The sequence below is a fragment of the Medicago sativa genome, chromosome 4, assembly GCF_051527215.1.
Source record: "Medicago sativa cultivar Bolivia chromosome 4, Bolivia_mono, whole genome shotgun sequence".
Classification (NCBI taxonomy): Eukaryota; Viridiplantae; Streptophyta; class Magnoliopsida; order Fabales; family Fabaceae; genus Medicago; species Medicago sativa.
Genome location: NC_140752.1, coordinates 85,898,556 through 85,912,500, shown reverse-complemented (window position 1 = coordinate 85,912,500; position 13,945 = coordinate 85,898,556). Strand labels below are relative to the sequence as shown.

General features: G+C 31.5%; 1 protein-coding gene, 1 long non-coding RNA gene and 1 pseudogene across 3 annotated transcripts; 2 read left to right on the top strand and 1 right to left on the bottom strand.

Annotated features, from left to right (window-relative positions):
* Positions 1–1,140: 1,140 nt before the first annotated feature.
* LOC146933088 (putative mediator of RNA polymerase II transcription subunit 19b) lies at positions 1,141–4,545 on the top strand. Its single transcript, XM_085704823.1, has 4 exons — positions 1,141–1,334; positions 3,592–3,878; positions 3,997–4,188; positions 4,340–4,545. Exons 1-4 carry the CDS (start codon positions 1,304–1,306, stop codon positions 4,400–4,402), a joined length of 573 nt encoding a protein of 190 aa, XP_085560949.1. The 5' UTR covers positions 1,141–1,303; the 3' UTR covers positions 4,403–4,545.
* Positions 4,546–9,703: 5,158 nt separating this feature from the next.
* Positions 9,704–10,676, bottom strand: LOC146933087 (agamous-like MADS-box protein AGL29 pseudogene; annotated as a pseudogene). The gene has a single exon (XR_015008418.1). The product of XR_015008418.1 is annotated as an agamous-like MADS-box protein AGL29 pseudogene (transcript).
* An 898-nt stretch (positions 10,677–11,574) lies between these two features.
* LOC146933086 (uncharacterized) lies at positions 11,575–12,508 on the top strand. The gene is made up of 2 exons (XR_015008417.1): positions 11,575–11,821; positions 12,028–12,508. It is a non-coding gene; the product is annotated as an uncharacterized LOC146933086 (long non-coding RNA).
* The last annotated feature ends 1,437 nt before the right edge of the window (positions 12,509–13,945 follow it).

The following is a 13,945-nucleotide window of genomic DNA, read 5'->3' as shown; positions in this document are numbered from 1 at the left end:
TTATATTTTACAGAGTTTTTTTATAACAAGTTTATTAGTGAGTATGAAATTTGATTTTTTTATGTTAACCTATGTGTATGTGTGCGCGTGTGCGTGCGAGCGCGCGCGTGTGGACGCGCGCACGTGTTTCATTTTGTTAGGTTTTTATATATTATATATATGCCACTATTTGTTTTAAAGTAATTTTAAATTTTTCATAGATTGTACGAGTCAAGTTTAAGAGTCGAGTTTACAATTTAAGAGTCTCTAACAACTTTGCATATAAAATTGTACCTCATTTGCAGCTCCCATCTCTAACTTAGGGTGCTCTGCATCTGTATCATCTCTAACTTAGTATGTTATACTTATCATGTAGGTCAACTTATCCACAATCGATTATTTGACGCTTATATGGGTAAAGGCAGTACTATGGATTGTTTTGTAAAAAAAACCTCAAAATGGTTTGGTTGGTTGCCACGATAAAGTTTTGGACGTCTTTTCCTAACCCCGTTAATTTCTTTATACTCCGATCATACAGATTTTCCATGCCTGAACTAAAGACATGATTCATTTTGAGCAATATAACTCTATTTTATCTTTTTGTTAGAGAGAACTTTATGGTACAGAAAAGTATGATCGAAATAGATTTGATGAAGCTACAATAGGACACTGTCACCTTGTAACAAATCTTAGGTTGTTTGATCTCGAATGGGTGATTGAAATTGTTATTATGTAAAATCGAATTTGAAATATAAATTATATGATTTCAAATCAATGATCAAGATCAACTACAATGTAAAACTACATGTTTTTACAATAGTGAGTCCAAGTCTCAGTATGATTGGGGTATCTCATATTTTTAGGGTAAAGGTGCAAACCTTAATGTAAATAAGAAAGAAAAAATATGTAAATTGATGAAGTTTATGCCCTACCCGAAAAAAAATTAATCCAATTACCTCTTATAAGAGCAATGATATTCTAACAACCAAAAATCAACAACTTTTGTGACAACCACCAATTTTCAAATGAAAAGTAGATAGTGACACGGAAACCAAAACAATAGAGAGAGAAAGTAAAAAGATAATGTGAGTATTAGAGATAAAGTTGTCACATAGGTTGTCACAAAATGGTTGTTAGAATATCATTTCTCCTCTTATAAATAGGAGCAGGGTCTTTTTGAAACAACAAATAACCTAAACATCTACACCAAAACCTAACATTCTATTCTCTCTTTCACATCGCCACCACCACGCTCTTCTCTTCTCTCTGTTACGCGCGAGTGTTCTTCTCTGTTTGAGATTTCCTCATTTTTCAAATCTTGAAGATGGATCTTGAAGGCAAAAACTTTGGGAGGGGTAAGAACTTGACATGTGGCGTATTGATCGTTTTTGTTTTTGTTTTTGGGTTTCAGATATAATTGCTACCTACCATTGTTGTTTTATTGGTTCACTATTTTGGATCTGTGTTTCATAATTTGTTATAGATGTTTTGGTTAAAGTAAGGAAACTTAAATATTGTGGTAATGGCATTGATTGGAGCACAATGATTTCATCTTTACATTGCATGTGAAACGGGATTAAGGGTCCGTTTGGATTGAGTTATTTTTGAGCTTATGCAAATAAATAAGCTTTTATGTATTATTCATAATCATGTCAAAGTAGTTTATCAAAAAACAGCTTATGAAGATACAATTTTTGGCAGTGAGAACTTATGAATTAACATAAAAGCTTATTTATTTGCATAACCTACTTTTCATAAGCTCAAAAATAAGCCAATCCAAACGGGTCCTATGTATATATTGTCTCTTTATCTTTAGTAATATCATGTGGAAGATATGGCAATAAGCTATGTAGTTTAGAATTGAAGGGTGGCAACTGGCAAGGGAGGGAAGATTGATTATGCATCTATATGTTAATATGATGTAAACCCACTTTTAAGGTTCATTCAATAACTTATCTATCCAAGTCTATAGATACATCAAAAAAAATATTTTGCGGTTTAATTTTAATCAAAAATATTTCTTTTTTTATTCTGCGGTTTATTATTTTCATGTCAAAAATGAAAAAGAAAGAAAAAAGATACAGAATGAAGAACATTGTCTAGTTTTAAATTTTACAAACAATGACCTAACATCATCCCAATCATTAGCTTTGCTCCATTTTCAGACATATTTTCAGGGTCTTGTTTGGCCAAGGTTATATGATTGGATTTACTATAATTGACTATTTTAATATTTGCCTACTAAATCAACACATTCTTGAAAACAAAACTTAGGAGTTGGCAGAGCTTTCTGTACTGTAGCACAGAAAAATGTTTCTTTTCTTTGTTTTCTGTACTGTACTGCAAAACTTTGTTGTCTTCTTAATTCACTGTTATATTAGACCCTCACGTTCATAGAATTTTGTGAGGTTTAAACTCGGTGATATAGCAAATAGAGCTTAAGGGACCTTTATGATTGTGAAGTAATCACTCGTAAAAATCCTGTTGAAGACTTGCTCTTACATTTAAAAGTGTGAATTCCCCACCTTTCTTTCGACGTTAGGAGTCACTGATGACTATATAAATTAGTTTTTATGCTCTCTTTATGCCTAGGTCTACTTATCCTCGGTTGTATATTTGATTTGATAAACTAGCGGTCATGTTGCCTCTTTGTATTCTTATGTGTGTTTGGATAAAAGCCTGTAGTATAGTTTATTCTTTGTTTTGTAGAAAAAAACTTTTAAATGGTTCAGTTGGCTGTCATGATATTAGATTAATTTCTGTATACTTTGATTATTGACAGTTTCCATGCCTTAACTTGGAAGTAATTCATTTTGTGGTAATATACATTGATTGGAGCACAATGATTGCATCTATACATGTATGCCTCTTTTTTCCTAACCGTAGAATGAATTATGTATCTATACATAGATACATTTTGCGGGATGGAATTATGTATCTATACATTCTTATTAGTGATATCATGTAGAAGATATGGTTATAGGCTAGGTAGTTTAGAAAATTGAAGGGATCGGGCAAGTCTAGAGAGCTTCAAATGAAGTCTTGATTTAGTTTGGCAGGGAAAAATTTATATCCATACAAGCCACAGGTTATAGGCATGGAAGCTCAATAAAAGTTCTGTTTTTGCGCCGTTTTAAATAATGTATAATGACGTAATTTACTCCACTCCAAATAAAATTTTAAAGAAATAACCTAGATATTTAACAAATGCCGACCCTGTTAACATTGTATTTGCCATTAAGATATATATTCTGCAATGGGTGCCATAGCCCATAACATAACCTGTATAGCTAAATGGTTGGCCTGGTTCATGAGGCTCCCACCGTAGTTAAACGGTTTGCCTGGTTCAGATCTCACATTCATAACTTTATACAGCATTACCTCTGAGAGTATTGAGCCACTTTTAGATGCTCAGTTTGAGTATTTTGATCTGATCTACTTCTGAAATTGTCACATTTGATTCCCTGTTATTATGCTTGCTGATTAATTCCTATTGGAAAAACGATTTAGACGTCTCTTTAGCTATTTCTTTTCTTTTGTGTAATCGATGCATGAACTCATCTTTCTTTCAATGTATAGAGAACTTTTAATAAGGTTATTTCTTGGAAGCAGGCACTAGAGAACTTGGTGGTGCTCATGATCTCGTAAGTCAATATAAGCTTTGGCCGTACTATGAATTCTTCTGCAAGAGGTCACTTCCATTGTCGATTTCAGAGACACATTATCTTCGCAATGTGGTTGGTGACACAAAAATCAAGAAGGGAGAAGGGGTGGAACTGGATCAGCTGTGTAAGAACACCAAAATGAATGAGAAAAAACCTTGCTTATCTCCTTTTGACTTGAATGTATTAAGTGAAGCTTTCCGTCTAAGAGAAATGGATCCAAATCACCTTTCTTGTGTAAGATTTTTAAACTTCACTGTCTGGCTGCACATTTGAGCATTTCTAATCTGAATGACTCAAATTTTGTCCTCGAGTTTTGCTGGTATAATGTGTCACACCGATATGTTCTATGCAGGCCAAGAAGGGGCTACCAAATGCAGTGCCAAACTCGGCAAACCAATCTAGAGAGAATGAAAGGAAGAACAAAAAGCATGAAAAACACGAGAAGCACAAGCTACTACGAATTAAAAATGGAAGTTGTGTTGATAATAACACAATTAGACACAATAATTCTCAGCCTTCGCCGTTGACAAACCAACAAGACAAGGTTTACTCTTTTAGTCCTTCATCCGTTGTTATGCACTGTGTGTCACCGTGTCTTGCATTGAGGAGAGATAGACATTAAAAAGTCATGTGGATTTTTACACAGTTTCATGTCTTGAATTATTAAATGATATTTATATTTTTCTTTCTTTCAGAAAAGGAGGGCTGAAACAAGCAACAATCCTTCTGTTTGCAAGCGATCAAATACTCGACAATGAAGAATCAGATAGAATTTAGTTCTTTTTTGTTTTGTTTTGGAATGTATGATCAATTAATAACCCGACACTAAACTCTATTTTTTGTACAGTTAACATTTGCGATTCTTTAAAAATGAACAAAGAACGGTGAATTTCTTATATTACATACTTCTGGTCACCATTTATCTCGTATATGTAAGTTCCATCCTGGATTTTTTTTTTTTTTAACGACGGGTGAGCAGCTAAGGTGCTGCATCACCAAAATATATGAAAAGATAAAAGAAAGAGCACTATAAGGGGTGAGTAAAGTTTGTTTATTTTGCCTAGAAACCAAATCCGACACAAACATCATGTTATGGGTTTTCTAATTTGCCCAAAATTTGTTTCAATCTCTCATCAATGATTTCTGGGATTTAAAGAACATATGGGTTCGGATTTAAGCAAATTATTGTTGTTTTTTTCTCTTCAAAAAAAATATATATAATATTTATTGTAGTTTTTTTGAGTTTGAAATGCAGAATTGAGATGAAGATTGAAGTTTGTTTTTCTTGGTTTTAGGGTGTTTTGGGTTGGAAGAGATGAAGTTTGTTGTGTTTATGATTGTGTATTTTTTTATAAATAAAAATTAATTAAAATAAAATAATTTTTTTATTTGGATTTGCCATGTCACTTGTTTAATAGCCACATCATACATTTAACGTTCACCGTTTGCTTGTAACGTCAAGAATAACGGTGCAAACATTTCTACACTAAAAAGATGATTATGTAAAAAAATAACTTAAAAATCAATGTGTTACAAACGTTTTTAACCAAATGAATATCATTTTATATTATGTTATGTAATTAATCATAGTTTTGTTTGTATTTTGCGAACAGCGAACTCTCCATACTCGCAAATTTTCTACGCATCCTGAAGATGAGGGACTAAAAGTTGGAAATTCTGCTCTTCTCCCAACACATTTTGCTCGCGCCCAACTGAAATACCGAAAATACCCCTGCGTTAGTTAAATAACGTAAATGTTAAAATCTGCGCATCTTAACATGCGTTGTGCAACTTAACTCACGCTGGAAATTAACACTTGCTTGAATTAACTCAAGCAGAGGTATTTTAGGAAGTTCAGTTGGGCGCGAGCAAAATGTGTTGGCAGAAGAGCAAAATTCAAAAGTTGGTTATAGTGATGTGTTGTGTCTAAATGTCAAGTAGATCTATAAGAATAATAATTTTGGTGCGTTTAATAAAATTACGATGCTACGTGATTTTAGAAAACATATTGTAATATCAAACATGCACTTACATGTGAAAGGAAAATTATGGTTGTTGAAAATTGAAGATGGAGCATTGTAGGCTAGATGAAATGTCACAGGAGGTTGAAAAATGAAATACATTAATTCAAGGCTGATTTGTAAAATGAGGTATAGTCATTTTGATATTTGAAAGTGTACTTCATTAGTTAAGATAGTCTCTAACGTTAAAATAGTTTCGTAACATCGAGATTAACTCTTTTCATATAAAGGCTGAAATGATAGTAAGTAAGCAATTATAGAAACTGATATGACAATAAATAAGTATATCGAGAGACTAATGTGACAATATTAGCAAGACATTTTAACGTAAGAGATTATTTTGACTAACATATTGCATAATCAGAGACTATTTTAAAATTTTGATACATTGAAAAATTATTATGTCCGCTCGTTACACATTTAGAGACTAAAATAACTGTCACCCCTTTATAAAACACTAGAGGGATGACCTAAGAAATGGAGTATATTTTGGTTTATTTATTGTTTATTTCTTGTCTAAGTTGGTTGCTTACATGTCCACTTAATCTGAAAATTAAATACTTCATTCATCTCAAATTAGATGTTTCTTTTCAGTATTACACCGTTATTGATAAAATGATTAGTGTTGATTTTAATGGTAAAGTATCTTTCATTTACTAAAACATCCTTATTAGTTATAGTATGTGAAATATCCAAATGATTGAAATGCAATAAATAAGGGCATGTTAGTGAAAAAATAATAAATGTTGTATTTGTATTATAAAATAGACAAGTAATTTCAGAAACTTGTCAAAAAAAAAAAGTAATTTGAGAAAAAAATTTAGTTAAAATCACACTTTGACACAGAAAGAGTAACTGAATTGATTATTACGAAATGATATCCCTATTTTTATTTGATTGTGATAATTTTAATTTGTGCAATCTTAGATTGAAATAAGTTGGGTCAAGTTGGGACCATAAAATGCTAGTAGGTTTATGATATACTTCCTCCGTCCTAAATTATAAGAAAAAAAACACATTTTCTTTGTCCCAAATTATAAGTAAAAAAGACCAACTTTTATCATATTTAATTATGTTTTTTCAAAAAATTATTTTTTCCAAAGGAAAATTAAATGCAAAGTGCATTTAATTTGCTCTCCTTTTCATTTTCTCTATAATCAACTACCAATGAAAATTGTTTTTACATCTTCCTATAAAACTTATTTCAAAGATAACACAAAAAACTATGTTACAAACTACTATGTTTTAGTTTTCTTAATAAGTGTGTTTTTTTTTTCTTGCTTATAATATGGGACCGAGATAACTTAGTGTGTACATTAAAAAAATATAACTTAATGTAAAATTAGACTTATTTATTTTAGATGATATTGTTTTATTTCCCCTAGTTTTTGTCAAATCAACAACAATTAAATCTTGGCTCTTTCGCTGTGGTTTATGGAGAAATACATATTTGGTGACAAGACCAAATACATAGTGTTTAGGCATACACAATGATGCATTTCTCCCCAAAATGTTATTTTACTTTATTTTTTTATTATTAGAAAAAATGATTTTTTTGTATGTGTATCTAAACACTATATATTTGGTCTTGTGATTAAGACGAGTTAAGACCCTCTCCATTTACTTAAAATAAATGGACATTGCAATTTAGTGAGAGATAGATAAAAAAAAGTATGTAGTAGGTCAAACAATTAAGTGGATCTCACCACTATTTTTTAAAATTATTTGTGTCTTTATTTCTTTAAATGGAAGAAATAGGGAGACTAATAAATGATGATGATTTTAACTCATAGAACTATAGAAGACTAGCTTGTGGTTTATGTAGTTCGTTGTCAAGAAATTCAAACGAAACCACGCACTTTATAAATGTATATTAATGTATAATTCGGATACCAAAGCAAACATCCGCAGTAGCACACAAGGTAAAATTCTGAAGTTGAATTTCTGGGTTCGACTCCCGGCTGCGGAATTCTTTTTATTTTTATTAAGTTGCTAGACTCCCGGCTGCGGAATTCTTTTTATTTTTATTAAGTTGCTAACTTTGTCATTTGAAGAAAATACTACTGTTTAAAATATTTTAATGAGAAGATATAAACGTTAAGCATATATTAACGCTAATTATCGCAAGAGATTAAAAAAGTTGCATAACAAATAAAAGAATATATTAACGCTAAGAATATATTTTATATTTTAATGAAACATTCTGAAGATGATTAGCGGTTTTATGTGTTGTCCCCGTGAGCTTAGCTCAATTGACAGGGACATTACATAATTTATGCAGGGTTGGGGTTCGAACCCCAGACACCCCACTTCTCCACAATTATTTGTGTGAGTTCTAGCCACTAAGCTACTAGACCAGAAAAAAAAAAAAAATACCAACTTGAGTAACCTATTTTTCTTTTTTACTAATATTGAGTACACCTAAACTACTAATGTACATTAAAATTAATTGTTTAAATATATAAATAACAAATTTAGTCCTCAACCTATAAAACAAAAATAGTCCTCAAATTATTACTATCTTTTCAATTCGTTACTAGAACTATAAAAAAAAACTATTGAGAAGTCCTTAAACAATTGTGTAACCCATTTTGTCAGTCCATTAGTTAATTAGAGTTGTTTGAATGGCAATGTCTTCACTTATATAAATTATAACTAGCGTTTTCCATGAATTATTAGCATGAGATTTCTAAACTCCTCTCCCATAATTTTTTTTTTTTTAAGCAGCAAATGAAATTTATTAATGATCGATACAATTACAAGCACAAGATGTGCAAGTAAAGACACAAAATGTACAATCAAACCCAGATCACACCCAACCTCTCCCAAACATTTTTACCTCTTGCAATCAGACCTTTGAAAAGATTGAGATGCTCAAATCTCCTTCAACAAAGACAGTTGAAACACCGATCCACTTCAACGTATCACTCCATATCGACGCCAAAATAAGACAATTAAAAAAGATGTGGTTCACAGTCGCAAGCCTACCACAACCACCAACACAATATAACAATGAATTCAACCTCACACCTTTTAGGTTTAGATTATCCTTGATGATAATCTATCAAGGAGTAGCCTCTAAACTTACCTTCAAACCAGATAGTTTAGTCAATTTTTTCTAACTACTCCACGTCTCCACCATATAACTTTAAATTATTAAATAATTATGCATATCAATGATTTAACAACAAAAACGGTATGAACATTGAATACTAAAACAAAAAAAAAAAGTTATCCATGAGTCATAGCTCAACCGGCAAAATGTCAAAATTGTTAGGCCAACCGGCAAAATTATCGTAGATATCTTCAAACATTTTTTTGTGATATAGATAAACCTTTTTATGTTAAATTTGTATAATCAAGCACCAACTTCCTTGTATTGTATGTCTAGAATAAATTCCCTTTTGAAAAAGAGAGTTAGGAAAAAAAATTAAAAAGTTTACTTATTCAAGTTTCTATAATTATCTTCTAATTAAAACTTTTTCTATAAATCTTAAATTTATTTTTAAAGTTATTTATATTTTTAAAACATATAAAAAATAATTGTCTTAAGTGTAATAAGACACAAATTTATCTTTTCAGATTTTTTTTTTGTGTCAAATTTCAATATAAAAAGGTTTATCTATATCACAAAAAAATGTTTGAAGATATCTATGATAATTTTTCTTAAGGAGAAAATTCTAAGAATACAAGATCAATCATCTACAATAAAAATATTATCAAATTAAAATTAACAGATAAAAATCAAGCGATGAAATAAGTGAAAAGAAAGAGCGAGAGAGAAAAGATAATATGGAATAATAAATCTAACGATTTTCGTACATATTGACATTTTCTTTTACTCAAAATTTAGAAATATGTTTCATGGCTTGTATTTTCTATATTTAAATAAGGTATTATTCCATCTTTAATAATTTGATACACGTTATTATAATCAATAATAAAAATTGTGGCATTTTTTCTATTAATTTCAAGTACCAAGTTCGACCTTGTCAAAAAAAAAGTACCGAGTTCGATTTCTACATATAACTAAAAAAGTAACAAAAATAAACATTTTATTCATCACTCATATTGTTTTCTGGCCGTCTCTTTTTAACTAATGAGGGACATAGAGACAAGGAAACATAAATTTTTCTTAATAAAGGAGAGTATAAATTAAAATTAGTTTTTGCACTACAAAGCATCAATTTCTTCTTCTTCTTCTCTTTGCAGATTTCGTTTTTATTCCTACGACTGGATCCTGAGCAAGAAGCATCATATATCCTGATATCTCGATATCACTAAGACGCAATTTTATCCAATCTTGCAACTCTTTGTATGAATCTCTCAATTCTTTAAGCTTAGAGAGTTTTGTCACATCGTTTTGATTCAGAATTTCATCATGAGTCTCAGCTTGCTTTTCACCTTCTCGAATTTGTGCCAACACCTCACCAAGTTCTAGATTCAATTTTTCTATATCTGGAGCACCAGAAGAGGGGTTTTCTTGGGAATCACTCGGTTCAGTCTCTTGTTGGAGATACTTTGCAGCAACAACATCAACTCCTGGATGTCCAAAAGAGTAAGGCCTGCTCCCTGGAGAGAACACAACAATAGCAACTTCCGCTCCACACAAAATGGATAATTCATTTGCTTTCTTGAATAAGCCGGTACGACGCTTTGAGAATGTGACTTGCCTTGTGTTGGGATCTTTCACCATTTCAATCTCAATCTTGCGACGACCCATGATTCCTTCACTTGTTTCACACAACTATCCACTAAAACAGAAAAGAACCCAAGTTTAGAAATTAAGAGTGATTGTGAATATATGTTACCCCTATTCCCCTATTTATATATACACTCTACAGAAAGATTCATTGTGTCTGATATTGATTTTAAAATCCTTCATTTTTCACTTATGGACATTGTTTTTTTCTATATAGAAATGTTTTATTATCATTGTTAGTTTACCAAATTTCCCCTCAATGTTTTGGATGGACATTGTTTTTTCTAATATAGAAATGTTTTATTATCATTTTATTTTTACCAAATTTCCCCTCTATGTTTTGGGTTGTATTATTTTATTTATTTTTAATTCAGTTGCACTAAAGTTTTTTTTTTTTGAGGGACAGTTGTACTAATGTTAAAAATGCATACAAATTGGATTTACTGGAAAACATAAAATCTAATTATTTTCCTTATTTGATATTTTATATTAATATTAATGTGATACATATAGAAGGACTTTATTGTGAATTGCTCACAGCTGGCACCAACTTATATCTTACATTAGTTTCTAAGTGGGATCGGAAATCTTTTTCAATTTATTTAGATAATTAATTATCTTTAACCTTTTGAAAATTTAAATCAAACATTTTTATAAAAAAGAAAGGGACAATCCCCAAACAACACAACAATACAAACTAATATTCCTAAAAAAAAAAAAACAATACAAACTAACAATCACTTGGAAAGAAAAAAAGTGATAGTTTTATCAGCTTAACAGGCAACAAAACAAAATGCAGAAATAACATTATAAGTTAAATTCAAAGCAAACTTTTACAATTAGTTTGGATTTAGTTTTTATTGCGTAGAAAGAAAAAAAATTGTTACTCGAACCATCCCTCTCACCTTTTTTTTTAAAAAAAAAAAACAATTTATTAATTTTACTTTTTTTTTAAAGTTATATTATATCAAATTCTAAAGAATAATTAAAATTATATCATTATTTGAAATTTTTTAAATTAATATTATGAGTATTGTTATATGTGCGAATTGAGTTCAGATCCTCTCCATTTGGAGAGTAAATGGCCATCTCCCTTTACTTTCATATCCAAGTGACATGTGGTTTAAATGAAAATCAATGGCTCAGATTTAATAATCAACTTAAATCATTTATTTTAAAAATTAAAAATCGAATTTTTTCAGATCCTATCCTATCTCATCATCTTCGTAAAACGCTTTTCCCTTCTTCTCTGGAAAACCCATTTCTCTTCTTCTTCTTCTTCTTCTTCTTCTTCATGATATCGGCCATAAAACATGGTTCCTTTCTTCTGCACGAGACTCACCGGACGACGGAGGTCGCTCACGTGTCTTGTCAATTCTTTGTCGTTGTCATAAAATTCCACCACGGGGTTCTTGATGGTGTAGTGATTGTTAATCGCGACGGCAGAAGAACAGGTCGGTGGTAAGCGTAAAACTTCGATTTCGGTTTACAACTAGTGTGGGTCTCATTTTTCCATTGTTATTGCCTCTCTCGTTCATTCCCTCTCTCTATTTTACCTGTGTGTGTTATTGTTGTCATATAAAAGGGGACTGAGATAAATTTGAGTGAATTCAATTTGGATCAATTTTTCTCTATTTTGCCTAATGTATTGATGTAACAGGTGTTTAACAAGGTAGCTGATTATGAAGCACACCTTTTAGTTAACTTGATGTAAGAAGACGGATTAAGGGATTAGAAGACTGATTCCAACATAATTTGGAAGAAGACAAGAAAGGAGAAGACTACTATATACTATAGAAGAATTGGAGTTATAGATGTAGTGAATTGTAATCAAACGTAGGACTATTGATTTGTGTTGTTCAAACATGTAGTGAATGTATTTTGTATTTTAATCTTGTTGAGCTTTTGGGGGCTGCTATTTGGTTTTCAAACAGCACTTGCTGTTTTTTTTGTGCTGATGTAGCCGAGCAGCTGCTGAGATGAAACAGCAAGTCCTTTGTTTTAGGGTACCTTAGAGAGTCTTTTGGATTCTTTGTTTGGGGGTCCTTGTGGAGGTGTTTGTTTGTAATGTTGTATTTGGTTGCGGTGTTCCGTCTATATGCGGCACCTATTATTAATAAATTTTTCCGAATTCAATGTCCTGAATTGTGTTGCTGTGCTGTGGTGAATATATTTGTTAAGCAATTTTGCAATTGAACATAAAGCTAAACTCATTGTATCTGTTGATGTTGTGTGAATTCAAATATATTTGTTAAGCATAAGGCTAAACTAACTTGTGAACAAACCAAAAAACAGCCACATGAAGCAAAAAAGACTGTTGTAGCTGTTGGTTTTATATGACATACATACACAGCAGAAAAGCAGAAAATTGAAAACCGGATGAACAAACCAAGCATAATGGAAAATCAATGTCTTGAATTGTGTTGTAGCAAATATATTTGTTAAGGAATTTTGCAATTGAGTATAAGGCTAAACTCATTGTATATGTTTGTCACCCCCGGGACAAGGCATGTTAAACGGGAAGGTAAAGATTCAACAAACAGGCCGAAACAGAAGCTGCAACAATAGCTTACAGCTGCTGTCATGCAGCCATCTGTCACGCCCGAACAGCCAAAAACAAAGTCGAACAAGCCCCTAAAACCAAACCCAGCGAGGCACTAACAAACCAAGGAGGGAGCAGCCTACAGGGACATATCCAAGCTGTTGTACTAGCAGCCACCAGCACCAAAACTGACTCCAAAACAGTCCCAAAAATTGACAGCCCAGCTGCGGAAAAAATTATATGACAAACAATACACAGCAGAAAATTGACAGCAGAAAATGCAATTATATAACATACATACACAACAGAAATTTGACAGCAGAAATAACAACATAAAACTAAAATAACTCCTCTGAAATGCTTTAAAATAACAGATGTTTCACATCAGCAAAAGGTTCAAACCAGTACATCATTAAATCTAGTAAATTTTGTCTAAAGCTTGTGCTAGAAATGCATTACATGTCCCCCAAAAAATGACTGACAAAAGTCTCACAAAAATTGAAATTCAAAGCAAATATTATAAGTGTCTTAAGATCTTCATCTTCATATCTTGCAGAAATAATCAAAAGAAGTTGAACATCCCTAAAGTGTTAACTTGGTTTGCATTGACATGTTGATTTGCATTTCCATGTTGACTTCCACCTACATATTCATTTAAATTCAGATGCAGACTTGCAATGCCATGTTGATTTGCAGTCCCATGTAGACTTGCAATGCCAAAATGATTTGTAGTTCCATGTTGACTTGTACTCCCAATTCCTTGTAGACTTGCAGTGCTAAAATGATTTGCAGTCCATGTTGACTTGTATATCCAATCATTTTTTTTTCCACCAACTTGCCTTGACACATATTCATGGAAATCTTTTGGTTTCAGTCCAGATTCATCAGCTAACACACTTTGAATAGCTTGAGACTCGTATATGCGTCGATGAGAGCGAATCAATATATAACAGGGACATACAACAATAGTAACAATAAAAATCAGTATATAACAGGGACATACAACAATAGTAACAGAGACATGTAAAAAATGAAA